The sequence below is a fragment of the Centrocercus urophasianus genome, unplaced genomic scaffold (genome assembly GCF_019232065.1).
Source record: "Centrocercus urophasianus isolate 14NV4802_14NV808 unplaced genomic scaffold, USGS_Curo_1.0 seq_13, whole genome shotgun sequence".
Taxonomy (NCBI): domain Eukaryota; kingdom Metazoa; phylum Chordata; class Aves; order Galliformes; family Phasianidae; genus Centrocercus; species Centrocercus urophasianus.
In genome coordinates, this window is record NW_024884475.1 from 24,105,092 (window position 1) to 24,131,123 (window position 26,032).

The following is a 26,032-nucleotide window of genomic DNA, read 5'->3' on the forward strand; positions in this document are numbered from 1 at the left end:
ACATGTTGGACGTGTGAACTTATTATTGTCATTGTTTCCTTCAGTTCCTAAACAGTGACTTTAGCTTTAAACACAGCAAATCCATGTCAGTTCTATGAAAACTTGCTAAATGTAGATACAGTGAATGGATGAAAAGAGGTATTTTGTTATGTTTCGATTTTCTGTTCCTCTTACTCTGCCTGTCATCACTGGTATCTTGGTTCAGGCTACAGTATTTAATTCTGCCAATTGAAAAAGCAGGAATTCTTTTTCTGTAATACTCAGATGATCAAGAGCTCTGTCAACATGTTTCTTGAGGGGTCCTTCCCAGACCCACTGTTCACTTACTGATAGCCACTGTGTAGACAAGTTAAATGAGGAATCAGGGGAGGCACTTTCTTATCAGCCCCAGTCTTGCAGTATCATTCTATCTTAGGGAGCTACACTAGCTTTCCATGTTTAAACTCCTGCTGCTATCAATTTTCAAGTTTATATTCCAGTTAGAGTTTTGTCATATTTGCAACAAAAATAAGGGGATATTGAATAATTAAACTTTTGTCAATGTAGCAGAATGCCTTTCTTTGTCTCTATGCTTTCTTCTTCTGCTTCCTCTGAATTCAGAATATCCTGAAACATGTTGGATGAGTCATTCCTAATCATAGTTAATTCTGCAACTATGAGAACGCTTTTTTTTTTTCAGACTGCTTCCAAAAAAAAGAAAAAAAAAAAAAAAAAAAAAAAAAGTAGGTGGGGAGAGTTCAAGGTAGGAGGTGGCTCCAGCTTTGTCTTTATCTGACCTAATACCTTCTGGCTTGGTTGATTCCTTATTGGGCAGCAAAGTCATCCTGTTCTTTTGCAACTGCAATAAAGGTTATGCATATTATGTAATTCAACTAAGAAAAAGTGTTTCCAAAATCAAATAAAGAGTAAACCAAGTCTTGAGTATATCAATATGTGTTTTTGAGATGCATGGCTCATTTATCTGCTGAGTTTTTGTTTCTTGAAGGTCAGCATGTTTTAGTGCAATGTAGATTTTTCCTTCAATCTTGATATTTCTAAAGATCTTCCTTTATTTTTTTCTTCTAATTAGTAGGTTATAATTTTCTTGTGACCATTATTACTTTTCTAATAGTTGCTTTAAAAAAAAAATGATGACAATAAACATAAAATAGTTCTTTGTGCTACTGTCAGTGCAATATGTACCTTTTACTGGATAGAAACATACAGCTGGGTGGAAAATGCTGCTAGCAGAAAATGATTGTACTTCAATTGTGTAAGTAGAGAGATCTTGCACATGTCTGGCTGGAAAGACAAAATGGTGATGAAATCAAATCCATTTAATTTCACGAAGTTGTTTCAGAAATGATCGTGAAACCAGTTAGCAGCTTGGTTGTCTGCCCCAGCAAGGTTTGATACTTTGAGAGGAAAGGCTGCATGTTCGGAGCACTTACAGAACTGTTCATGGCTTGCTTCTCTCATCTTTGCTCCTCAGCTCTTTTCCATCTTTTAGCCTAAGCTATTGTAGAGTGATGGAAATGGATCAGACTGTGCAGCATTGAACAACTACTTGCATTGCTGAGTCTATCTCTTTAACAATCTCCCGCAAAGTGGTGTTCTCTGATCCAGAAAAGCTTAAAGAGGATTGAGTAATTTCTGTCACACATTGTGTGTGTTTTATATGATTCAGATACTTAATTCAGGAGGCTGGTGTTTCAGTGTTATTTCTTGAAAGCAGTTAAAATTCTTTAGGTTTGTCTGAGGGGTACATTACCTTGTCGGTCATCTCTGTGAGGAAGGAAGCACTACTGATTTAAATTTTCAGATAACTGTTGATACAACCTATGATGACTGGGGTTCTTTGAATTACTGTCAGTGGGGACCTGTGACCTCCTCTCTCTGTTGTTTGATTTTTTTTATTTTTTTTATTTTTTGTTTTGTTTTATCTTGTTACCAACTTACTGCCTGTAAAGTAATGTTACTATGGGTTATGCCTGTTTTGCTCTTTATGCCTTTTCTAGAATTTTTGAAGAGGCAAAAAGAGTGTTCAGTTCTCCATAGTTAATAAATAATGCATGAAGTCTGCATACACCTACAGGTAGGACTACAGTTAACAATAACATGGAGTTACTGTGGGTTTAGACCCACAACCAAATTGCAGCCTGTCAGTTGAATATGGTAGCTAGTAGTATGCACAAGTCTTACTTGGACTTGCATATATTGCATATATGATATTTGGGGTTGAATCTGGACCGGGCTATTTTTGTGGTTAGGATGGTTCATGCTTACAATGGCTGTTGACTAAACTGTTGCTTTTTAAACTTTGCAGTACTAATTATTTGTTTTCTTTTCTTTCTTTTTTTTTTTTTTTTTTTAAGAATGTATAGAAAATATGATTCCACTAGAATAAAAGCAGAAGAGGAAGTCTTTTCGAGTAAAAGATGCTTAGAATGGTTCTATGAATATGCAGGTAAGTGTGAAATGTGAGTTTCTTCTCAATAACAATTTAACCTATAAACTTAACTGCATTAAGTGAGCTGGATGAAAGAGCATATTTAACTATTCTAATTTATATTTAAAATTGTACTTCTGTACAAAGTGTTGCCTCTCTGTCTCTATAAGTTACTCCACCTGCTGTGTTAACACTGAGTAGTGTAAAACCATTCCTAGGGAAGGTACGTTTGTAATGTAAAAATAACTAAACTAAATAAAAAGGTAGCAGAGGTAGTAATATTAACTGTTGCTGCTAAATCTGGTGTTTCTGGTTTCGAACATAGAAACAAAGAAACACAAGCGTCCTGTAACAGTCTTTAAATAGTATTCCATTAGAAGGTACAAAGAGGGTCAACCAAATTACTTACTATTGCTTTAATGTATGAGAACTTCTTCAGGTATTGCAGGGTTATTGATTATGATCAATGGTCCCAACAGCTCATCCATTAACAGTGAGTGAAGTCATTGGTCATGATTTGTTTTCATTGTTTTTACACGTGCTTTTCTGACGGGGAGAACTTCAAGTATGGGGAAAAAAAAATCTCATGACTGTAAAGAAGACCAAAAGGAAATGAAATAGGTGTTTGACAAAGGATACAAGGTCATCTTAAAGTTTTCTGCTGTTGTTTTGGATAACATTGCTCAGTTTGTTCTTTTTTGTCTTTCCTCATGTGTAATGAAGAATGACTTAATTTGACGTAATAAATTATTTTTCTTCTTCTAATAAAGTTAAGTAGTTTGAGATCTCACATGTCTGTGGCAGTCTGTGAAAAGAGATTCAGACAATTTCAAGCCAAACCTTACCTGTTAGATTCTGCACCGTTCTGATGCTCTTGATTTATTTATTTTTTTTACTCTAGCAACAGGAATAACTCATTTTTATCACGACTTTGGTGGAGAAGGGGTGAAAGGAAGGATGTGTATGAAAGATCTTTTGATTTTTCCATTGCCTGCATACACCAAGCTATAACAGAAAAGTGGAGAGTATGATCTTGTTTATTGTACTGAATAACATTGTAAAAAATGAAAGTTTTTTTTTTTTTTAGTTATAATTTCTTCTGTGCTCCCTTCTTAAAGTCTTCTCCTTTACATCTGCAGACAGCACTGGATTTGTTGTTTATTTTCTCTAGTGTGTCTTTATTACAGAATTAATTTTATTTTGAAGGAGTTTGATTACAGTCAGAAGTGTGAATGGAAGGATGTCATAGGAAGATGGGAAAATATTTAATAAAACCTTGTTATTTCTAGAATAGTAGGTGGCCTCATAGTAAAACTTAGAATTATTTTCCTTTTCATACCTCTTTCTTGTACTCTTTGTATTGAATAGAAGTGCGGGTGTCAACCTCTAATGCTTTTCTTCCCAAAGTAAGCCCTTCTTAATGTGAATGAAATAATTCTAAAAAAAATAGTCCAAATATGTAGTATATTAAAAAAAAGCAGTACAGTTATGCCTACAACTTTTTTCAATGTAATGTAGATGCTACAAACATCTAAAAAAATAGAGTCTTTTAATGACATCTGTTTTTGAACCTTTTTTCATTTTAAGTCAGCAAAGATACAGCTATGTGTAATTCATATTTTCATTTCCCCCTGCAGTAACTAAAATTCACGTAATGTGCAGCTGTAGTATTACTGCCATGTAGATAAATAGGAACATGACATTTTTATTTCAGAGTCTTTTTGGTAGTAACATTTTATAGAGTTAGTGTGTGAATGAAACAGTAGAGTAAGATTCTGGGAATGAGTCTCTTGTGTCATAGATATCCAGATACCGTAATCTTACGTGATACAATGCTATGATAACAGTAGAGATTCAAGCTAAGAAATGAGTTTCAGTAATCATTTCAGTAATCATTGTTCACTCATTTAACCATGCTGATATTACCTGGATGTTCTGCTAGTCTGTATTGTTAAAGATCTTATTCATGTACTACTGTAAGATTGTCTTGGTAACTGGGTGGAATAAAAGATGTTAGCAAGTGTGAAAATTTGTTCTGTAGTTTTTCTGTCTTTGTTTCCAAAGGTGAGATAAAGATACATGTGTATCCACGTCTAATTGTAAGTGGGGAAATACTTATTGCATGCCAAATAAACCTGCCTAGAGTTTATGAAAGTTCAGATTGTGATCACTGTGATTAAATTTCTCTTATGCTCTAAAGATCAGTCCATTATCATTCTCAGAGATATGTAAAGTGCATTTTCTTTGCAGGCACTGATGACATTGTAGGGCCAGAAGGTATGGAGAAATTCTGTGAGGACATTGGAGTTGAACCAGAAAACGTAAGTTTGAAGTCCATTCAGAAGATGCATAGTGTGTTATGATGTTGATGAACCTAACTTCTCCTTGTTTTCCATCAAGAATAAAAGAAATTCGAATAGAATCTTTGGGAGAGAAAGAAATATAAACCAGAGAGGCTTAAGTGCACATTTGGAACCAACTTGCCTTTGTTCTGAAACTGGAATTGTTAAGTTGACTAAAAACTCAGTTTGCCTTTGCCACACCTTCCCCCCCATTGTTTCCCTCACTCCTCCTCCCAAAAGAAAGAAATGAAAGTGTAGAAAGAGACTGCACTGGAGATTTGACACAACTACCAGCTAATGTTTTCTATGGGAGAAAGGTGGTTTGAATATTGTGAGCAGTATTAGCAATCCCATTATGCTGTTTCAAAACCCAAGTAAGGTGAAGTTTTATTTTTATGTTTATATATACATGAAGGAGAGAGGGAATTTTAGGAAACAAATAGCTATACCTTTTGCAGCTTTTTTTCTGGTGTCTAATATATACTTTTAAAAACATATGTGCAAGTCCCATCTTTTGCAAGATTTGTAAATCATGTCTCATTGGTTAAAATGAGATTTAAGTTGAATGTTTTGCTGGTAATATAAGATGAAATTTGCTACCCTTGGAATTTATTAGTGTGGTAAACCCTTGAGATTGATAGACACATTTCAGTTATATAAGTAGATATCCTGACTTTGCATTAACAGTATAGAGCTGCACTAGTATTAGCCAGAGTTGCAAATTGAAATTGATTACACTTTTTTTTTTTTTCTAGTCTGCAGGGATAGTTGCCTGCCACTTTTTCCATGCGTATATCTTAAGTATCCTGAATATGACAGTAATCTTCCAATATCACTTTTCCAAATTTATTGCTTCTCCATTGCTTCTGTGTTCTATGTGAGATATTAAAAGGATTCTGTTTCCTTTGGGGCAAAATTGAAGCAATTATGAATCAGCCTGTGGATTGATATGTGCTAGTGTTAGTTCATTCAATGTGCTTAACATCTACTTGAATTATACCTCAGTTCAGACTTGCAGAATTAGGTGGAGTTGACAGTACCTTGTGGTAGCTGGATTCATGTGGGATCATTATCACCTTTAGAACAATTGAATTTCATAAAGCTTATGGATTGCAATGGATGCTCATCTAGATGAATTTAACAAATGTAACTTGTCTTAAGTTAGTGCTTAGATTTAATAAATTTGGGAAACATTTTCTGTAGCCTGTGCTGGCTCATCTTCCTCATGGTTGCAATGCACATTAGCTTACTACTGTGACATTCTGTGCATGCTCCCTTGAAGTAATGTGACTAACCTAACCAACTTTCTATCTTCGTGCTGGAATCTTATGGTTTGAATCGTGCAGGTTTGTTGTATTCAGATTTAACTTTTAAATAGCTGCCCAATAGCAAAGTTCTGAATGTTTTGTTTATTTGAGTAAAGAAAGTACTTGTAGCCTGCTAAACAGCAACTGAAAAATATGCACATAGTTTTGTTGATTCTCTTCAGCTTTCCTATTTTTTCCTCTGAAATAGGTAGTAATGCTTGTATTAGCATGGAAGTTGGATGCACAAAACATGGGCTACTTCACATTACAAGAATGGTTAAAAGGAATGACATCATTACAGTAAGTGCTTTGAAAAAACTCTTTCTAATAGTAAATACAGGTTGTTGTAGAAAAAATGCACTTTGATGTTTTAATCATAACTTAAAACAGAGTGCTCTACTTTAGAGCAGAAGCAGTGTCACTTTGTCACTGCTTCTGGTGATATGGCTCATTCAAAGATAACTTGAAACCTGGCTGCTGCTTGCTTGACATACTTTTAAAATGTCTGCAGCCTCAAGAAAACAGAAATACAATGAGGGACGTTTGCAAGGACATCTGTCTTTGTCACTGGGTAGGACCTATTTGTTTCTGAGCTTTACTGTCATTGTATGAGTGTTAGATATTGGTATGTTGTTAGAGCATATTCAGTTTAAAATAAATGCTAAACATTGCAAGCGTTTTTTGTGACTGCATTTTTGTGTTCTTTCTAGGAGTTGCGTTCTCCAGTTGCGGTCTTATGGCATAATTAACATAGAAGTAGTTGAATAACTACATTTCATAGAGCTGGGGGGAAAGAACTATGTTTTGGCTTATCTTTACAGATCACCAAAACTTTAGGAAGTTCTATAGCTTTGCTGAAGCTATGGAAGTATTGTTTCCCTTCTGTGGTTTGTTGGTTGGTTTCCTTTTGTAGACGAATTTGTGGTTTAATTTCATGGGAAGTGCATTTTCTACAGCTTCAAACAATTTTTTATGACAGTGCAAGCATAAGACTTCGCTAGTTTATCTACTTGTTTTGTCCTGTGGGTTAAATCAAGGCATCTTAAGCAGGCAAACTTATGCCTTCATATTTTATGCAGTGTTGGGGATATATGTTAAGATTCTTTTTCTAAGAACATCAGACATCTGTGTAAGAATGTAGACTATGAATTCATTCTTTGCTTTTCTTTCAGATGTGATACTACAGAAAAATTGAGAAATTCTCTGGATTGCTTGAGATCTTTATTAAATGAGCCTACCAATTTTAAACTTATTTATAGATATGCATTTGACTTTGCACGGGTAAGTACTGGAGAATGCTAATGTATAAAACTAAACTTTATTTGATAGATAATGCTTAAGAGTAAATATGTTTCTCTTAAGATATCAATCAAGATTCTCTCTTAACAAATGTTTGTGTTATAATCACTTTTTTTTTTCTTACTGTTTGAGTTTTCTGTGCATAAACATTCAAAACAGCAAGGCATTTCAGCCTTTTATGCAAGTGGTAAAAATAATAAATATGTTGAGAGGTGATTATAATATAACTATTGGTTTTAAAAATTCTTGGAAGATCATCAGTTATGTTCTTAACATTTATGAAACAACATGAAAACAATGTCCTGATATCAGCAGAGGGAAGAGTAAAAGCAAGCAAAATGTGTGAGCTGCAGTAAGTGTTCATTAAGTGAAGGAGAAGTGGAAATAGAAAAAAAAAAAAAATGGAAAAAAGCAAGTGCTGCAAAGACAGTTGTTCACTGTCTTCCACAGGTAGACCTAGACAGATGAATAACTTCCCTAAATCTGCTCTCTCGCTTTTGTTGCTGAGCATGATGCTGTAAGGCATGGAGGATCTCTTTGGTTGATTTGGGTCATCTGCCTGGTTACATCTGCCTGCCCAAGCTCTTGCTCATCTTCTGTCTATTCACTGGGTGGGCAGAGGGAGAAACAGCAAAGGACTTGATGTTATGCAAACACAGTTTAGCAATGGATAAAACATTGCTGTATTATCAACTTTATTTTGGTCGAAGACACAGAACACATCACCAGACAAGTTGCTGTGGAGAAAATTAATTCTGTCCCAGCCAGAATCAAGTACGTTGTGTGAAGGCTTATTCTGGTAATTCTGCTGAAAATAAAATACAGAGGTTAGAATTACTTAACATTGCCAAGGAAGTTCAAGATACTGGTGAAATATATTGAATTGATTAAAAAAAAAAAAGTTTTACTAATAGCAAATCTGTGCCAGCTGGTGACCTATCAAAAATAAATGACAGGCCATCAAATCATTTCTGAAGAGGTCAGTGGATGGTTTTCAAGACGTGCAAATGGATCTGACAAACAGTGCTCTCAAGAAGGGTTTCTAACACAGTCAGATGTTCTGACTTCTTTTGAAAAAAACAAAACAAAAAAAAAAACGAAAAACCACAAAACTGTAGATTTGCAAGTTGATAAGATTGCAACTTGCAAATCATATCAACAGAACTTCTAAGATGTACCAAAGTCATGTTTTCAAGTTACTAAAACTTTCCTACTAGTCAGGTGTAATGAATCTGCTAGATACAGATGGTGATGTTTTTTCTTTAAAAGACAAAATAACACACAAGCAAGAACAGACAACAAGAAATTAAATCCTGGCCCTGCAAGCCTCAATGTAACTGCTGCTAAATTGGCATAAAGCTGGAACAGTTTTGAGAGAAGTCTCCATTTGCTATATGTTACAGTATCGTGTTACCTGTGCTTGTTTGAGAATTCATTTAATCTGAATTTAATGTGATCAGTAGAATAACAGAACAAGGAACCTCCTCTGATCACTTTCACATAGTGGTTGTTAACTGATAGCTGCTTAGTTACCTTCTGACAGGTCGTGTTGTGTTCATGTTGTAAGAAAACCTCAGGAAATATGTGCAGTGATGCTGCTTTAAGACTCCTATGGCCGTGCAGATGCATGCATACAAACATGGGTATGGCTGTTGTTTTTCTAGAAAGTTAGGAGGTCACAAACAGAAATACATGCCTCATCAGTAAGACTTTCTCAAATAACTGTCACTGCTATGGAAGGCATCCTCTACAGCAAGCCATTAGCTGTGAGGAATGTTGGGTTTTAATTAAAAAAAAAAAAAAAAAAAGTGTTTGATATTGCTGTAAATAAATGTTTTTTATGGTGTTGTTTTTTTTTTTGTTTTTTTTTTTGTTTTGTTTTGTTTTTCCCTTTTGGCTTTTTTCCATTTCATGCAGGAAAAGGACCAGCGCAGCCTAGACATAAATACTGCCAAATGTATGTTAGGCCTTCTTTTAGGAAAAACATGGTCTCTTTTTCCAGTATTTCATCAGTTTCTAGAGGTAAGGATGTTGAAGCAGACTTTGTCTATCTATTTGACTTAGATATGGAATGAATAGGTTTTTTTTCTGAATTAAATTATACTAACACTCCCAAAATGGCATTTGTGACTGGTTATAATTTCTTTCTTTTTGTTTTTCAAATCCCTATTCTGTTGATCTTTATTTGGTGCAAGACAGAGTATAAAATGTCTTTGATTACTTCTTGACTTCTGTTCTTTTTTGATGCATTTGTCCACTAAATGGTGGCTTAAAGTGAAACATACGTTATTCAATACTAATTTGATGGTTTAGTGGCTTTTTTAATCCTATTTAATTTTAGATGAGATGCAAATAATGATAATTCATTCCAAGGCTTAAATTTCCTGCATGAAAACTGAATTTGAAGGAGTTGAAGATGTGTTTCAGTAACTTCTGTTTCTTCCCTCAAGCAGCAATCAAAATACAAAGTTATCAATAAGGACCAATGGTGTAACGTTCTTGAATTCAGCAGAACAATCAACCTTGACCTCAGTAATTATGATGAAGATGGAGCCTGTAAGTACTACCATATGTTGGTATTTTAAAATAATTTATTTCTCTGAGCTTAGTCATTTGGTGCTCTTTTATGAAGTTTTGTAAAATGCAGTTATTTGATCTCTCTACAGGGCCAGTATTGTTGGATGAGTTTGTGGAATGGTATAAAGGAAAGCAAATGACGTAGGAGTTCAACTATGCACAGCCACTCAAGAGTCACTGTTACCACAGTTATGTCAACCATTAGCCATAAACTGCTATTTGTATCAAAGTGCATGCTGCTTTTCTTGCACTGCGTTCCTTTTGCAGGGAACTTTTGGTGTTTGCCATTTAACAAGCTAGCTATGCTTGCTGTGTAGCATTGTTCTCTTTGAAGGCTGCTTTGCATTTTGTATTTACACTACAAATTGGTGGACTTGCCAGCGTCTTCACTGTGATTATGTGTATATTGCTGTCGAAATTTTGTATATGTGTATAAAAAAAAAAAAAGCTTCAACTAGGGATTATTTCTGCAGAAATGTATTGTTAAAATAATTTTGTGGCATATTTCTAGTCATCACTTACATGTTTGTTGAAACTTTAGTTATTTTGCTTTTCTTTTGGTCTCAAATGTAGCATTTCAGAAAATGGACAGACTGCTCGGACATAGTTACGATGAAGAACTATTGTCAATTTTAATGTTACTATTTGAGATGCCAATTTCTGAGGGGAGAAGACATGCAGTGACTTTCTTAACGGAAATTCGCCAAACTTGACCTATTGCTTAATAGGAATGAAGCATTGATGTCTTAAAAACAACAAAAATCATATATAAATATTAAATCACTGTAGTAGTTGTACATGCCACAGTTTATTTCCATTTGAAGAAAAAGTACTGACTTTTTAATGTTAAAACTGCAGTAGTCGTTACAGGTACAATTGAACAAATTAAAGTACCTTTTAAAAAATGGGTTTTAGACTTTTGTAAATTGCCTTTGGCATACTCCTTTTAATTTTTGTTGTACCAAGAGTGTTTGGATTTTGTTGCAATATAGTGAAAGTTCTCGCTAAAAATAGTGGTCTGGGGAATAAAATCTGCTTACCTCTAGCAAATAGGTAATAGAGATTTCTCTTTTCTGATTTGTAACGTTGGTCTTTCACATGGTCTCTAACTTTATGTTTCTGAGTAATTAAACGTGTCGTCAAAATGTTGCTTTTTCTTTCATGCTGGGGATTGGAATTCCCTAGCAGGATGTCCATTGCAGGCAATGGGCACGTTAAACACCAGTATTAAATGACTACTTTCTATTAGGGACCACTTCCTATTTCTCTGATTTCTTTATCTGTGTGGGACAGTTCTAGTGATTACTTTGGCAAAAATGACCGAGTGAGTGGGATGATGCTTAATTGCTATATTTTTGTTGCCTTGTCTTTGCCTTACTCTTCTTTATTAAAAAAATGTCAGCGTTAACTTTTATAGATCAGTTCTTGAAGGATCCGGTGCTATTAAACTTCATTTTCTAAGCATTTAATAAAATGTTCCATATTAATTCATGGAACATGTAACATAAAAGGGCCAGTGGGCACTTCAAAACGAAGAACAGCATTACTTTTCTGTAGAAATATTTAATGAGGCATTGGCAGTTTAGATATTTCTCAGAACGCAAGCCAGGGTATGTGAGGGGAAGGGTGTGTTTTTAGGTTGAATGTGAAATTTTCAGCTGTCCCATTCTGATATCACCAAAGTCAGGAACAACTGTCACTAACTCGGCTACTTTCAGGATTAGTTCTGCAGAAGCATATTGGTTTACTGCCCTGGTCTGGGATGTTGTACCTGTTGGTATGGGTGGTTTAATTGTGGTCAAATCTGTGTTTAGTTGGTGGTTTTTGTTTGTCAGACTAAGCTGCCAAAGACAAAAATTGTTCGTGTGTGTTTGTGTGTATTTGTATATACATAAGTATACACTATGTATACATATACAAAACCTGGAATTTCATGAAGCTAAGAAGAAAGTACTACCATTTCCAATGAAATAGTCACCTTTGGATTTCCATGACACTAAATAAATACATAGCACCCTTTAAAGTTAGTATTGGTGAAACATACATAGTCGTTGCTTTCTCCTTATTAATACACATAATCTTAATTCCATGTTTGATGCCAATTTTGCACAAGAAATTAATTCAGTGAAGTGTGGTATTTAATGTTTACAATAAGCCTCTTACACATTTTAATAAGACTTCTGATGTAAATGTGTATATTATCATAGAATAACTATAAGTAAATATCAGTGGAACTGCTGATTTAGTTCTTAAAGAATGACTTTGGAAGCAATATAACTTGTAACATCAGGCTACACTGTCTTTGCTAAAATCTTAAGTGAAATATTGTAATTTTCTTAAATGTTAGGCTAGTTACTGACAATAGAATTTAGCACAAATTAGCATGAATACTGCTAAAATACAAGGTTTGCATTAAAAGTTTTGTATGTCACAAAAATTTGGCTTCCAGTAATGGAAGCAAGAGCCAAAGACACTTAATCTATTACTGTTACTGGTGTAATTTTCACATAACAGGGTCAGCAGAAATCTGTTCAGCTTAACTGGGTGCTCTTTTTCAAGGTTTACGTAATGTTTTGCAGGATACAAAGTTTGAAAGCAAAGAAAAGAGAGAAAAAGAAACGTCAAAGTGCTCACTCTGTGTGAGTAAACTTTCCATTTTCCTCTTTGGATAAAAGTAATTGGGAGCAATGGAAAGGAAGAATGTGTTTGGGAACAGATTAGATATTGCCCATTTTGTCTTCCATTCACAGCCAAGATGAATTTGTGTTCAGTGACTGATTTATAATGACCATAAGTAAGGTAAACCACAAATGCAATTACAGCTTGTTGGCAACTTTACTAAAATGTACAGGAATGGAAAGAAATGGTCTGAAAAAAAAAAAAAAAAAAAAAAAAAAGAAGGCCTAATAACTATCCCTGTTATCCATCCTTCTGTTTTTGCTGCATTTTCTGACCCACAGAGAACCCCAACACTGCAAGGTATTGCATTTTGAAGGAATTCTCTCATATTTAAATAATTGTAGAAACTTAACTGAGTTTGTTGAAGCTTAACTAAGCCACTCAATTTACCTTGCTTTTAGTACGAGTTTGGTGTTTCCTTTTCAGTTCAGTATATTATCATACTGTTGATGTACTTCCCCTCCGCCCTCTTTCCCCATCCCATGCACACTTTAGTAGTATACAGAATATCCTAATTTCATGAGTACTGGGAGGTCTTTCTGGCAGATGTGTTCACGGGTTGTGTGTTTATCCTTTTGATGTAGTATAACTGCATTTGTAGCAGAAACTTGATGATTGATGTGCAGTTCATGCCTGGTACTTGGAAGATGTAAAATGAAGAGACAGTTAATTAAAGGAAACCAGAGACTAAGTATTAGACAGGAGCTGATAGGTAACAAACTTTTTAGAGCTCTTTACTGTCCAAATAGCTGTAGAGAGTATTAGTAACAAATATACATAGATTTAATTTGAGGAACGTCTAATCATACAGCAAAAATATTGTAACTTAAAATACTAATTTTAATTCTTATTGATTTTTTGTTGTTGTTGTTAGGTTTTGTTTTCAAGAAAGGCAAGTAGAGGAGGATGGAATTTCTTGAAATGCTTTATATATTTGAGCTTTCAGTTAAAGCTTGTTTAAGACTGTCTTTAAGCTAAAATAAATATTTTAGTCACCTTTATGTGGCCTTTTCTGACATATATAGAGAACTGGAGGCATCTCCCATTTTATCACAATTAAACGCATTTTATTTTAACACAAATAATATTTGCACAATCAAAATTGATTTTATCTCATTGTTACTTGGTTAATATTCCTGAATTACGTTTTCTGGAGGGAAAGAAATGGAATTATGTAAATGGGTTATGTGAGAGTTCTCCTGGATTTCTGTTGACCCTTAGTCACAAGTCTAACAAGTTGTTAAATGCTCTTGAAATTCATATAGACAGCTTTAAAGGTTACCATGTGCCCTGCTTTTAATTGTAAGTGCTAAAATACCTCTTTATAAGCCTTATGTTTTACCCATTCTAATTGCTATGTAAGTGTATAGAACCCACTCACCAACTGAATAGGTCATTGTAACTGAGACCAAAATATGTTTTATTTTTTTCCCCTCTCTATATATGTGCGTGTGTGTGTATGTATGTGTGTTGTCACCAAGTAGTTCCTAATGAAGCTGCTGTTGGAACAGCAGTTAACCTGTAACTGTGAATGCTTTATGTCTTAGTTATTTGGGTATTACATGCATAAGGTGTGCTAAACTCCTGTGACTTACAAACTGGTGGAAATGCTGTTATGCCACCTAACGAGTTCATTTTTAGGACTTTCGCTGGTGTTGATGTAAAATGGAATCCCACAAATAAAGAGTATTTGTGTTGGTTTCAGAAACTGAGTTAAGATTTTTCTGTGGTTCATGCTTCAGAAATTCTCTAATGTGAGTATGCTTCTCCTCCACTGGAAACCTTTATCATCTAGCACAGAACTTCCTTGGGCTCCAAAATTCTGTTGAAGGAGAATATACACAGTCTTGTGATTCTTATTCACAACCTTACAGCAGATTAATACCTGAAACATTTGAAAACAGGTATGTTTCAAATGGGGTGAGTGAATGTAAAGCAGTGCTGTTGTACCTTTGTTTTTTTGTTGTTTTTTTTTTTTTTTTTAATCAGCAAGCTGCTGAAATTGCCTGTCATTTTATAGGATGGAATCTTAAAGTAGTATGTTTGTTACCTGCTTGTTTTGACATAGGCTTTTGACATAGGTCCTGCGGGATGCCAGGTAGAACCATGTCAGCAATGTGTTTTTGTGGTAGAGAAGATTAATGTTTGGACTGCATGAGGGGGAGTGTCTTCATCAGGTTGAGGGTGGTGATCCTTCCCTTTTATTCAACACTGGTGAGGCCTGACCTGGAATGCTCTGTCCAGATTTGGGCTCCTCAGTACCAGAGAGATATGGATCTCCTGGACAGAGTCCAGTGGAGGGCCATAAAGTTGATGAAGGGAAAGAAGTGCCGCTCGTGTGAGGGAAGGTTTTGAGAGCTGGGATTGTACAGTCTGGAAAGGAGAAGATTTAGTGTGTGTGGAATCCCATCAGTGTGTACAAGTATGTGAGGAGAGGGTGCAAAGAAGAGGGAGATGGACTGCCCTGAGTGGTGCCCAGCACTAAGTCAAGAGGCCATGGGTAAAAACTGGAGCGCAGGACGTTCTCTCTAAACATTGGGATGCACTTCTACGCTGTGAAAGTGAAGGACTGCTGGAAGAGATTGTCCAGGGAGACTGGAATCTCCTCTTGGAGATCTAAAGAAGCCTCCTGGACATGGGCCTGGGCACCCTGCTCTGCTTGAGTAGAGAGATACTGGACCAGATGGCCTCCACAAGTCCCTTCCAACCTTATCCTTCCTGTGATGTGGAGCATATGCTAAAGAAAACTCCAGGTATTATTCAAATGTAACACTGGAAGAGAAGACCAGTCCACTAGTATTTGAATGTAGTGGTATTTATTTCTGGAAGTGTGTTATGAGTTCAATACACGTCTTTCTCTTACCTTTTAGAAGACTTTGTTGATTATTTGACTTACAATGGGCTCTTGAGTTGGTCTTTGTAAAGCAGAAGTGATAATACCTAAGCAGAGCAGTAGAAAAGTTGTTAGCATTAGGACATGAAAATTGCAGCCTAAATGTATGTTACACATTCTTGGCTTTAGTTTTAAAAGGAACCATTAGTTAATCTTACTGTTTTATATTTCTTTCAGAGTTCCGTATCTGATTTTGAATGGGAAACAGTCTCTTAAAGCCTGACAAAATGAATAAAATATACATTTTGGACACATTCCTCAAGATTTTGTTTTAAATTTTGTGCACTAAAGCTATCACTCTGAAGGTTTTTGACAATATTTTAATGTAAATGTCTTTAAGAAATATTCTCATGTGGAGACTATATTTAGGAAGCTGTTTTTCAGTAAATTCAAGTTGATGATCAAAGCTGGAATCGCCTTCAGCACTCGTAAGAATGTTGTCTTCTCCTTTTATTTATGATTAGGTGAGTCACAGTCTTCTGTATTATGAAAATTTCTATATTGCTGTCCAAATAGTTTCTGATGTTAATCATATGTAGATTAAATGTGAATGTCTTTGTATTTGAGGTTTGTTTTCTAGCCCAGTAATTAATGTTCTCTGGAAAGACTGAAATGCTTTGTGCCTGTGGCAGACAACTTGTTAACTATCACTGTGTTGGAAACAAGTAGTTGAAAATCCAAGTTTTGTTTCACTCTGAGTTTCTCCACCAACTTGTAAGACTTGTTTTTTTCCTGCACTTATTGACTGAGGGATACAGTGTCTTTTCAACCCTTGAGCTTAGCACATCTAAGAAAGGTGTGCCCAGACCATTACCAACATACTGTCAGACCTCCAATCTTTGTTTGAGAATTCATACAGTATCTGTTCAGATTGTGGGTGGTGGGGTTTTTTTTTTTTTGTTTTTGTTTTTCTTTTACCTGAAGTTAGTGATGAAGCTATAGAAGTTTCAATGTCTCTAGAGCAATTGAGTTATACCTTTCAGGAAGTATGACTTCTATGGAGGAAAAAATAATAGGTATTCTAGAAAATGCTCAGTGATTAAATGAATGATGTTTTCTGTGCAAACAAGATGTAGTTGATAAAAAACAAACAAACAAACAAACAGCTGAATTGTAAAGAAAAGTGAATGATAATAGAATCCCGAAGGGATTCAGGAAACAGGAGGTTTGTAGGTTTGGGTACCTGGAGGAGGGCCTGGAGAAATAGGGTGAATGGAGAACAGGACACAAAATATGAAGAGCATTGGCTGGAAGCCACAGAAAATGTAAAAGGTTTTGCATTATCTCTAAGAGCAGTTGCTAATGATGTGAGGAAGTATTAAGAATGAGAAGTGGAGTGTTTGTGTTTTAACAGTAGCAAAGCAAGGGTGCAAGATTATGCAGAAATCTGAAGGTAAGTTTCAGGCAGTTTCACAACAATATTGTGACAGTAGAAGGAAATAATTTGGCACGTGTTAAAAATTCCTTGAAGGAGCAAATGTATTTTTTTTGTGGATCTGATAAGAACAGCAAGTAATCTTCTGAAGCTTTATTGCACAAAAGGAACACTTGCTGCTCCTCAGAAGTAATGTACTGTATATAATGCTGCTGCAGCATTCTGGTGTTTGGAGAAGATGAGAAACAATTTTGCCAATGTATATTTTGAAAGCTTGTTGAACTGTAGTAGCAGCAACTGAGCAAATGTTGCTGTGACACCAACAGAGTCACACAGACACCTTTTTTTTTTTTCTTTTTTTGCCATGATCCACAAAATTGGCTCACTTGTGTAGTTAGATTCTGTCTTAGTGTCTTAGCAGCTGGTACAACCCAAGGTCAGTCAGTGCATAACATAAAGAGCAAGTCTACATTGTCTTAATGAATTCCATTTTTAAAGTTGCTGTGGCCACTGTTACCTTCTGTGACCTATAAGTGATTTGCTTTACCCAAACTGTTATCCATGTCTTTTTTTTTTATACTTTCAGTTTGAAGTTTTTCTTGAAGAAAGCAGCCAAGCAGTGCTTTCTCTTTATGTAGAACATTTATTTAATAATCCTCAGAAGTTAAAAGCATTGGTAAAGTAGTCTTCATTGTCTTTAATGAGGATAACCTCTGCCCCTCTACCTAAATGTACTGTTTCTGTGTTTTGCAATGAATTCAAATCCCAGAGACTTCTAGGAATACAGCATTTGAATACTGCTTAGATTTTGTGTAATATTGCAAAGCTGGGGAAATTCAGAGAATTGTAATCCAGAAATTTGTTTCACAAAAGCAGAAGGTGGTAATATATTTGATTTCACCTATAGGGTGATTCCTGTAGCAAACATGCAGTAATAGTAATGATGTAATAATAATTTCAGTGTTACATTTATTTTTGACAAATATAACTGTGCATGTTAGAATTTGCAAAGGAAACTAATATTTCAGTACCAACAGTAAGCAAGTGTATTACTAGACCTCAGTTAAAGGTTTGTTAGCAAACATAACTACTGAGGAGTTTGCTCATTCAGGTATCATAGAGTTGCAAGTACAAGTTTATTGTATCTGACTTGTATGTACACAAATATCTTTGTCAGCCTGAGTTGCCCTTTGGAGTAAGTTTTTTTCTGAATTAGATGAATCCATGCTTTACACATCACGCAGGGCAGGTCTAGTTCCATAACCTGCATTTCTGAAGCTCAAGGCAGCTAGCTGTACTAAGCAAAAATAAGCAAAAAACCCAGTAACTTCATTCTAAGACGCAGTCACTTTGCACCTGTAGGAGGATAGCAATGCACTGCTGTGTCTCAACCATCGGAGTCTGCTTTCCTACTTTCCAAAATATTAGCAAATCCATCAAATGCTCTTTTCTTCTTAATGAAAAGCTGGCGCTGTCCTAAACTGGTCTGAGCTTTTTGACAGCATTTTCCACTGGAATCTGGGAGGCTGGCAGCTGTTGTAGAACTGCTCTCTGGTGCTGTCAAAGAGGTGTCACCCTCCAGCTCACTGGGATCAGTTGTTGGGCAGGTTTTGTTTCCTGCAGTCTCTTGTGGGAACGGACCTGAGCTGTGCTGTGTGCTTCTGCTCAGGGAGCTGAGTGGGACTAGTGAGGAATACACATTCTCTTCACTTGGATCCAACTGGAAATAATTGTCTATGTTGAAGACTGACTGTGTTTTCCCTGGAGATTCAAGGTGCAATTTTGTCATAACACTGCAGGATTGCATTTCATCAGAAGAGCTACAGTTGTTGCTGCCCTGTAATTCCCTGTATTCATCACATTCTTCACTGAAACCTCTTTGTGTTTTATCTTCGTGAGTTCTAGCTGAATTAATGTGCTCACCCTGTGGTAATGACTTTTTCTCCATAATAACCGTAGAAGGTTTTTCAGTTGTGTTTTCAGATAGGGATGGATGAGGTGACTTGTTGCTGGCTGTGCTGGCATGTGGGAGAGGTGCTTTGCTAACAGTTGCATTCAAACCAGTATCGAGAGGAGTACGAACAAAATGATTGTTCTCAGATGTATTCATGTTCCATCTCAGAGCAGCGTCCCCTTCCCAACGGTCGCTTTCAGAGGAGCTCTCATCTGTGAGCTGCTCTGTGCTTACCTCTGGTGCGTGTTCCTTCTGCTCTGTGGGACTGTGTCTGAGGAGGTGCTGTGGTTGAAAGGAAAACTGGTGTGGCTGCAGCTCAGCATCTTCAGGAGTATTTTCGGTATCTGTTGCATATGTAGGAGAATGTTTTAATGAAAGTGGTGTGTTGCTGAAGTCTGTGTTGTGCTTGTAGGGAGAATCAGAAATTGAGTTTTGTGCTATTGACTCCTTGGTAAAATAGCCAAATGCATCAGGAACTTCTGGACTTGAATTAATTGAGTCTGAACCTGATGTGCTTACATGATCACTGCATTTGGCAGTGTGAGCTGATGCTGCTTCAGGTATGATGGTATCTGACCCGTAATCTGTAGTGGTTCCAAAATATGCATTGTGCTTATCTCCATTTTTTCCAATATGCCGAAGTTCTGCAGCAATGCTCAGGGATTCTAGCGGTGCTGAGAAATTACCAATTCCATTTGCGTCAGCTTTCTCCAGTGATGACAGAGGAGCTGGCAAGTTGCTGCTAACGCTGATTTGTTCCAGGTCAAAGTCATCTAAGGAGCTGCAGTCACTCATCGTGAACAGAGTCCCTTCATCTGAAGAACTGTCACCAAAGAAATCTGCAAAATTACCTTGCTCATTTCTACAATCTCTTTTACAGCTGTGCTCTGTATGAGGAGTGTTTTCAGGTTTTTGGTGAATGCTTAAGTTCTCAATATTTGCATCTCTCTTAGAGCTACTGGGTAGAATAAGATTTCCCACGTCACTGTTCATATTTACGTTGCTATTTAGACCAAATTCTCTATCATAGCTTTGCCTCCCAAGCATAAATTTTGTAGAGCTTATAGGTTCATGATGTAAAATATTCCCTTTGTATTCAGGTGTTGCCTCTGACTGCTGCTGACCAGATCTGTTGCCCACCTCATTGTCTCTGGAATATTGCACACTGGTTTGGGGTTGTACTGTGGGAAGTGGGAAGCCAGCATCTCCTGTGCAGGGTAAATCTGTGTCTGCAGGATCCGTGTGAACTGAGTGAGAGCCACTGTTGTGTCTGCTGGGCATGGGAGGGACTCTGCTCTGCTCTGAGTCTGTGCTGTTTGCATACTTTGGGTCTTTCCATGTTGACAAGCTGTTCCCCATTAATTTCCCTGGTGTTACTTCACTGCTGTTCTCGTAATCCATCCTTGCAGTAAGCTGTCCAGTGTTTACGTACATGGCATCACTGCTATTAGTTTTGGTGTTGAAAGACACGCTATTTTTTTTTATGTTAATCTCATTATTGCTTTCTTTTGGGAACTCCTCAGTACTTGGTGTGCGTCCAGTGCCATCAATGACATTTTCATACAACCGAGCAGTTCCTGTAGGAGAAGCATGAGTGCTTCTTGAAGAATTCTCATAAAAAACAAACTCATTATGCTGTGTGTTCATTGGGTTGCTCACAGAGTGCTCTCTGCTTGGGGTTTCATCTGAAAAGGCATGGTTAGCATGGATGTGCTCTGGAGCCGGGGCTTTGTTCCTGCACATGCGCATCCACAAGCGTGTGAGGCAGGGCCTGGCCAGGACGCCCAGGCAGAAGGCACAGAGAAATGTAATGAACACCGAGAGGCATACGGCCAGCGTCAGGTCCTGCTGTGTTCCTCCTGCTCTAACACCTGGATTGGCGGCCCGAGTTTTTCTAACCAGAGGTGCTGGAACCTTTTCTTTTACCTGTACATTGTAGATGAGATACTTCTTCCTTGTTGTATTAAAAGTACACATATATAGATGAGGAAGACTGCTTTCCTTTGAAATTTTGCCTTTAGGTGTCCACCATGAGACTCCATTACCTGAAATGAAAGAAAACACAAATTGAAACTTTCTTAAAAGCAGAGGATACTTGGCTGGTGGAGTCAGGTTATTTCTATACAGGCATACTCTGACCTATCAGTGATAATTTTTGTGTTATTTTTATGAAAATCAATTTTTTTTTCACTTATCGTTGTGCCAAATATACGTTAAATAGGCTTCTATTTTCTATGCGTTTAAAATACAGAAAGTGCAGTGTGTTAACAGCAGGCTTTACAAGAAGAATGATGTGGATGAGGGAGGAGGACCCTGGGCTGATGGCTGGTCTTTGCCGTGCTATAAACCACTGTGTCTCTGCGTGGTGCAGGATGCACTTGGCATCCCAAGAGTGCCTGAGAGCAGCCTGTCAGGTCTTTGCCAGTGCTTTAACTGCTGTGTTGTTCCTCTGGTTACTGCTCAGGCTGCAGCAAAGACAGTTGGCAAACCAAGGCAATTTGTGTGCACCCAAGTGTTCCAGCCTCTAGCAAGTGTAGGATGTGGCTGGTTTCTGCCTTTTGGAATGTATTCCAATGTTGTATGTACAGCTTTGCTTTTGGACTGCTTACGCTTCCACTTGAGTTTAGGTGCCATACAGTCTGTTGACTTGAACCCTGATCACATTTTCTGTGATTTATTTGGAAACCAGAACAGAAGGGTGGTATTTCTGATAGATTAATTATTTTCATTTGGGGATAAAGTGTTCCAAAGGGAAAGCCTTATACCCCAAAGTACTATTAGTTCATTAAATTGTACTGCATTGTGGTTGATGCCAAATGCCTCTTCTCCTTTGGATTTCGTCTCAGTGTTCCTTCTGCAAAATCTGAGCTCTGCAGGCTTTTGTCCCCTGTACTGCAAGTGCTGTGCCCATGTCTGCTGAACTCTGCACTGAGCAAGCTGCAGTCCATGGGGGCTGCACTTATGTAGGGGTTAGATATTAGGAGGAAGTTTTTCCACACAGAGGTGCTGACACACTGGAACAGGTTGCCCAAGGAGGTTGTGGATCCCCATCCCTGGAGGCATTCAAGGCCAGGCTGGATGTGGCTCTGGACAGCCTGGTCTGGTTTTTGGTGACCCTGCAAAGAGCAGGGGGTTGAAACTGGATGATCATTGTGGTCCTTTTCAACCCAGGCCATTGTTCTATGATTCATTTCACTCTGCTGTATCCTTCTCCTTTTTCTACATTCCTCCGGAACTGCTACCTCACAGCTGTTAGCTGCAATAAGAGAAAAGCCCATTCTGTGCTTTGTTTGCATTCAATAATTAACTTACACATTTGCAACATATTGCATACTGGAATTTGTATATGGTTGGACTTTAGCATCACTCTTTAGTTAACACAGGAAATGAGATGAAGGCATGAGGGTTGGAACTAGATGATTTTTGAGGTCCTTTCCAACCCAAGCTATTCTATGATTCTGTTCTATGATTTCTGTGATTCCATTCTATAATTCCACTTTTGAGAAATATGACTTTCAAATTTTTTAGTGTAATAATTATTAATCAGCATGTTTAATTGTCACTTGGTTATATTTAAAGCAGCATCTTCAGAAACCCACTTTCCTAACCAGATTTCTGTGAGCATTCTGCATGCAATAGGATTTTAGCAGTGCATGGGGCACAGCCTCGTTCCACATACCCAGTGCGTTACCCACGCTGCAGTGCAGCACTGATGTCTCCCTCGGTGGGACCACAGCTGTCCTGGACAAAACACTGTCACTGCAGTTCAGGTGGAAACTTGAAAGGTACAGCAGAGGCTTCTGTGAGCTGGTGGCAGTTTTACTGCAAGATGCAATCAGCTTTTCTCTCGTGGAGGCAGAAAAAAAACGGAGTAGATGTTTCAAAGCATGAAGTCTGCAGTTACATATCCAGGAATTGTTGAACAAATCCACTTTGAGTTGAAAGATGTTCAAATTGATTAATAGGTGAGGTAGAATGGTTGTCAGAGGGTTTTCACGGAGATCCACGACCTATGTGGAAGTAATTAGTTCAGAATTAATTTCATAGCATTCTTAAGATTGGAAAAGACCTTATAAGGTCTCCGTGTCTAGCTGCCAGCCAGTAACCCCATGCCCACTAACCAGGTCCCTCAGTGCCACAACCACGCAGTTACTGAAGTTACTGAACACCTCAGGGATGGTAACTATTACCTCCCTGTACAGTCCATTCCATTGCCTCACCACTGTTTCTAAGAATAAGTCTTTACTAATCATTTGGTAAGAACAGAACAGAATCTGAATCACAACATCAACTGTAACATTTATTTTATTAAAGAGAGCATTTTTAAAGTATCAGGAACAATATCTGTGTTAGAGATGCCAAAAATATTGCACTGAGGTTTTTGATTTTAGGACAGGGGTTTGGCAGCCTTTCATTGTAGGCTACTTCTGTGTGGCTGGGAATCTGCATGGCTCTTGCCAGAGGATGCCTGCAGTTAATGCAAGGGCTGTTCAGTCTTTTTATGACTCTCTGGTCTCCTCAGAAATAGCCTCTTCAGCCTCATTTCTTCTGCAGCTCATGTGCAATTCCTTCTCAGCTGGACTGTGCCAAAGTTGATAAAAGGCCCATCATAACATTTTAGTGTTTTGCCTTTCTTTGAGGAGTGGAAAGGGCATGTGTGTCTGAACACTCGTGGAAGGGATGGGGGAAGGAAGTCCATAGAATTAAGTGCTGGCTTGTGGCATAGTGAAATGGGTAATTGCTTGGCTGTATTTTGTATATTTACAATTACATGTTCCTATGTATAAAAGCAGTTGTGCTATATACAAGTAATGACTATTTAAATTATTTGCCTAAATTTTTATAATTGTGTACTAATAATCAGATCAATATAATCATTACTGAATAGCTGATTCAAGAATCTTTTAGTGGTGATTAGCACAAAACACTGAAACTGTTGTAGTGCTACCTGTAGTTTGTTGAGACCCTTGAAGGCGTCAGGATGAATGTTTGCTATCTTGTTGTTTTGCAGGTAGATATTTTTCAGCTGCGAACAGTTGTGAAAATCATTCAGGTCAATCTGTAGTATGCCATTGAATGACAAATGGACAGTTTGTAAAGACTGCAGCAGTCCTAGCCCTAGGAAGAGCAGAATTATTTTACATTTCATATTCTCGTTTTCCCAGTTGTCAGGTGGTTTTAAAAAATTGTTTGCAGCAAAATTAATTCCATTGCTGCCTACAGTAACTAGTGGCTGCAGGCTTTGACTTACTGTGCCTTTTCCACACAATAGTTGTCCCATCCTGAAAGCTGTATAACATCAACAGCAGGCATCAGCAGGAATTGTCATATATTCACAATCAAAGGATTTTTTGTTTTTTTTAATTGCATCTCCATAAAAAGCAGGAACATTCCTTCATGCTGTGAAAATCATTCTGATCTCTGTACTTTTAGCATGCTTCTCTGGAGAATGAGTGGTGACAAAGGAATGGTTTGAAGAGATGGACTGCATTCTGTTAATTACTTCAAATTTAATTGCAAATAAAATATGGGGATGCAAAAGCTGACACAGTTTCTCCTCTTCACTACCATCCACATGTTCACACACATTTTTCAGATGGGGAATTATTTGAACTGTAACCATAGGACATACATACACCTGACTGACATCAAAAGCGTGTTGTTGCTTTCATATCCCTGTGTGCCTGTGAATGAAGTGTGACAGTGTGTCCTTCAGCAAACCCTCGTTAGCACAGCGTCTGCCCTGCATAAGCAGCTCTATGGAATGCTGAAGATGTCTTGTTTTCTTACACACTGTGCAGGGAGCCCCTAAGAGCCCCACTTTAGCAAAGTCTTAAATAACTGTTAATAGGTGGTGTCAATTGGGGTGCTAGATGGCAAGTTTGTTTCAAATGAACTGAACGTATTTTCCTGTCTTTGCGAAATGCTGAATTTGGGGCCAGTTTTATTTAGAATAGCATTGACTTTATTCTAAGGAGCAGCATGAAATTGCTTTTGTAATTTTCTTAGATATTAATGTTCACAATTGAGATCTAGAGGCTAGTGGTCTTCCTTGCCTCTCATGGGGTAAGTTTTAGTTATACTTGACTGACATTAAGCATTACAATTGCAAGGACTGTATAGAACGAAACGCATCCCAAACGACCCATTTGTTGCTGAACAATCTTCAATCTCTATTTGGACACAGGTGAAACCTGGCCACATCTTACACATAACCAATGAAAATAGTCTCATTCTAAATCTAGTAAGATGTACTGAATTTTATCCCAAACTAATTTACTCCTTGTGAGTGAGGTCCTTAAATGTTTTGAAATGCTCACCTGTTGGAACTGCATGGAGGTTATTCCTTCCAGCTGACAGTACTTTCAAGGCAGGCAGGAAATGGTGGATTTCTCCCAGTGTTTTAGACCCATGTGCAGGTGTAGGTGGGTGCAGTGTGAGGGTGCTGATAGAGTTACCATTGAGGTTTAGAGTTTCCAAAATTGGTAAATTTCTAAAAGCAGTTACGGAGATGTCAGAAATGAGGTTGTTACTGAGGTTCAGATGTTTCAGCATCCAGTCTTCATTTCTCCCAGTGGTGCACAGGAAGGTTTTGATGTTATTGTAACTTAGATCGACTGTTACTGCTGTTAGTGATATATCTTCTGGAATAGCACCTAGTCCCATGAAAGAGCAATTCACTACGAACTTCTCATCCCACCAGCAGTCTGTATGGCGATGTGTATTAAGAAGCTGCTTGGTTCCCACTGATCGAGGGTGATTAAAGTAAAGGAGCAGCACAGCTGTGACACTCAGGTGAACGTTATCCATAATGTCTGTACGTAAGATGTAAAATTACGGTAAGTTCAGCATAACAAGAGGCGAAACAGAAAGAAGAAATACTTTGGCATTCAAAAAAATCAACACTAAACAAACACCCAACCATTACCAGTGTTCTGTCTGAAACCCACAGCTTTAGAGGGTTAGATTTTTGAAAGAAGTTCTTACATAAGCTGGGGAGCTTCCCCCTCACTCCCCCTCTCCCAAAGACAATCCAAACCTTTTCTTTCTCTTCCAGCCCTTCAGTTGAGAAACACAGCTTCTCAGGAACTCGTGAACTAACCACAGTAGAGACTTTTGAACTGTGACTTCAGGTATAATTTACAGCTATTGCTGATCAAAGTCCACCAAATATAACC

General features: G+C 37.4%; 2 protein-coding genes across 9 annotated transcripts in view; one reads left to right on the forward strand and one right to left on the reverse strand.

Annotated features, from left to right (window-relative positions):
• DCUN1D4 (defective in cullin neddylation 1 domain containing 4) overlaps positions 1-14,340 on the forward strand; it is a 36,982-nt gene extending 22,642 nt beyond the window's left edge. For 5 of the 7 annotated variants that reach the window (XM_042812327.1, XM_042812329.1, XM_042812332.1 and 2 more), the window contains 7 exons: positions 2,355-2,446; positions 4,679-4,749; positions 6,286-6,377; positions 7,250-7,358; positions 9,294-9,398; positions 9,827-9,932; positions 10,043-14,340. In XM_042812327.1, the coding sequence (XP_042668261.1) occupies positions 2,355-2,446; positions 4,679-4,749; positions 6,286-6,377; positions 7,250-7,358; positions 9,294-9,398; positions 9,827-9,932; positions 10,043-10,098 (631 nt within the window). In that variant the 3' untranslated portion in view covers positions 10,099-14,340. The remainder of the gene's footprint in view (positions 1-2,354; positions 2,447-4,678; positions 4,750-6,285; positions 6,378-7,249; positions 7,359-9,293; positions 9,399-9,826; positions 9,933-10,042) is intronic. The other 2 variants (XM_042812328.1, XM_042812330.1) reach the window with 1 other exon arrangement.
• Positions 14,341-17,855: 3,515 nt separating this feature from the next.
• LRRC66 (leucine rich repeat containing 66) lies at positions 17,856-25,994 on the reverse strand. Of its 2 annotated transcripts, XM_042812324.1 has the most exons (5): positions 25,894-25,994; positions 25,175-25,669; positions 23,803-23,972; positions 22,534-22,864; positions 17,856-20,899 (listed from the first exon to the last, which is right to left on the reverse strand). In XM_042812324.1, the coding sequence occupies exons 2-5, from the start codon at positions 25,662-25,664 to the stop codon at positions 18,288-18,290; spliced, it is 3,603 nt and encodes a 1,200-aa protein (XP_042668258.1). In that variant the 5' UTR covers positions 25,665-25,669; positions 25,894-25,994; the 3' UTR covers positions 17,856-18,287. The 2 variants fall into 2 exon arrangements, with proteins under 2 accessions (XP_042668258.1, XP_042668259.1); XM_042812325.1 differs by lacking the exons at positions 23,803-23,972; positions 25,894-25,994 and having other exon boundaries at positions 25,175-25,277.
• Positions 25,995-26,032: the final 38 nt, after the last annotated feature.

What these genes read in the sequence shown, in the direction of transcription:
- LRRC66 (XM_042812324.1), bottom strand. Translation starts at nt 25,664, where the DNA reads ATGGATAACGTTCACCTGAGTGTCACAGCTGTGCTGCTCCTTTACTTT. An exon ending in CCTCCATGCAGTTCCAACAG is followed by an intron (nt 23,973 to 25,174) that starts GTGAGCATTTCA and finishes TGCTCTTCCTAG; the next exon opens with GGCTAGGACTGCTGCAGTCT. An exon ending in AGGGTCTCAACAAACTACAG is followed by an intron (nt 22,865 to 23,802) that starts GTAGCACTACAA and finishes ACTTCCACATAG; the next exon opens with GTCGTGGATCTCCGTGAAAA.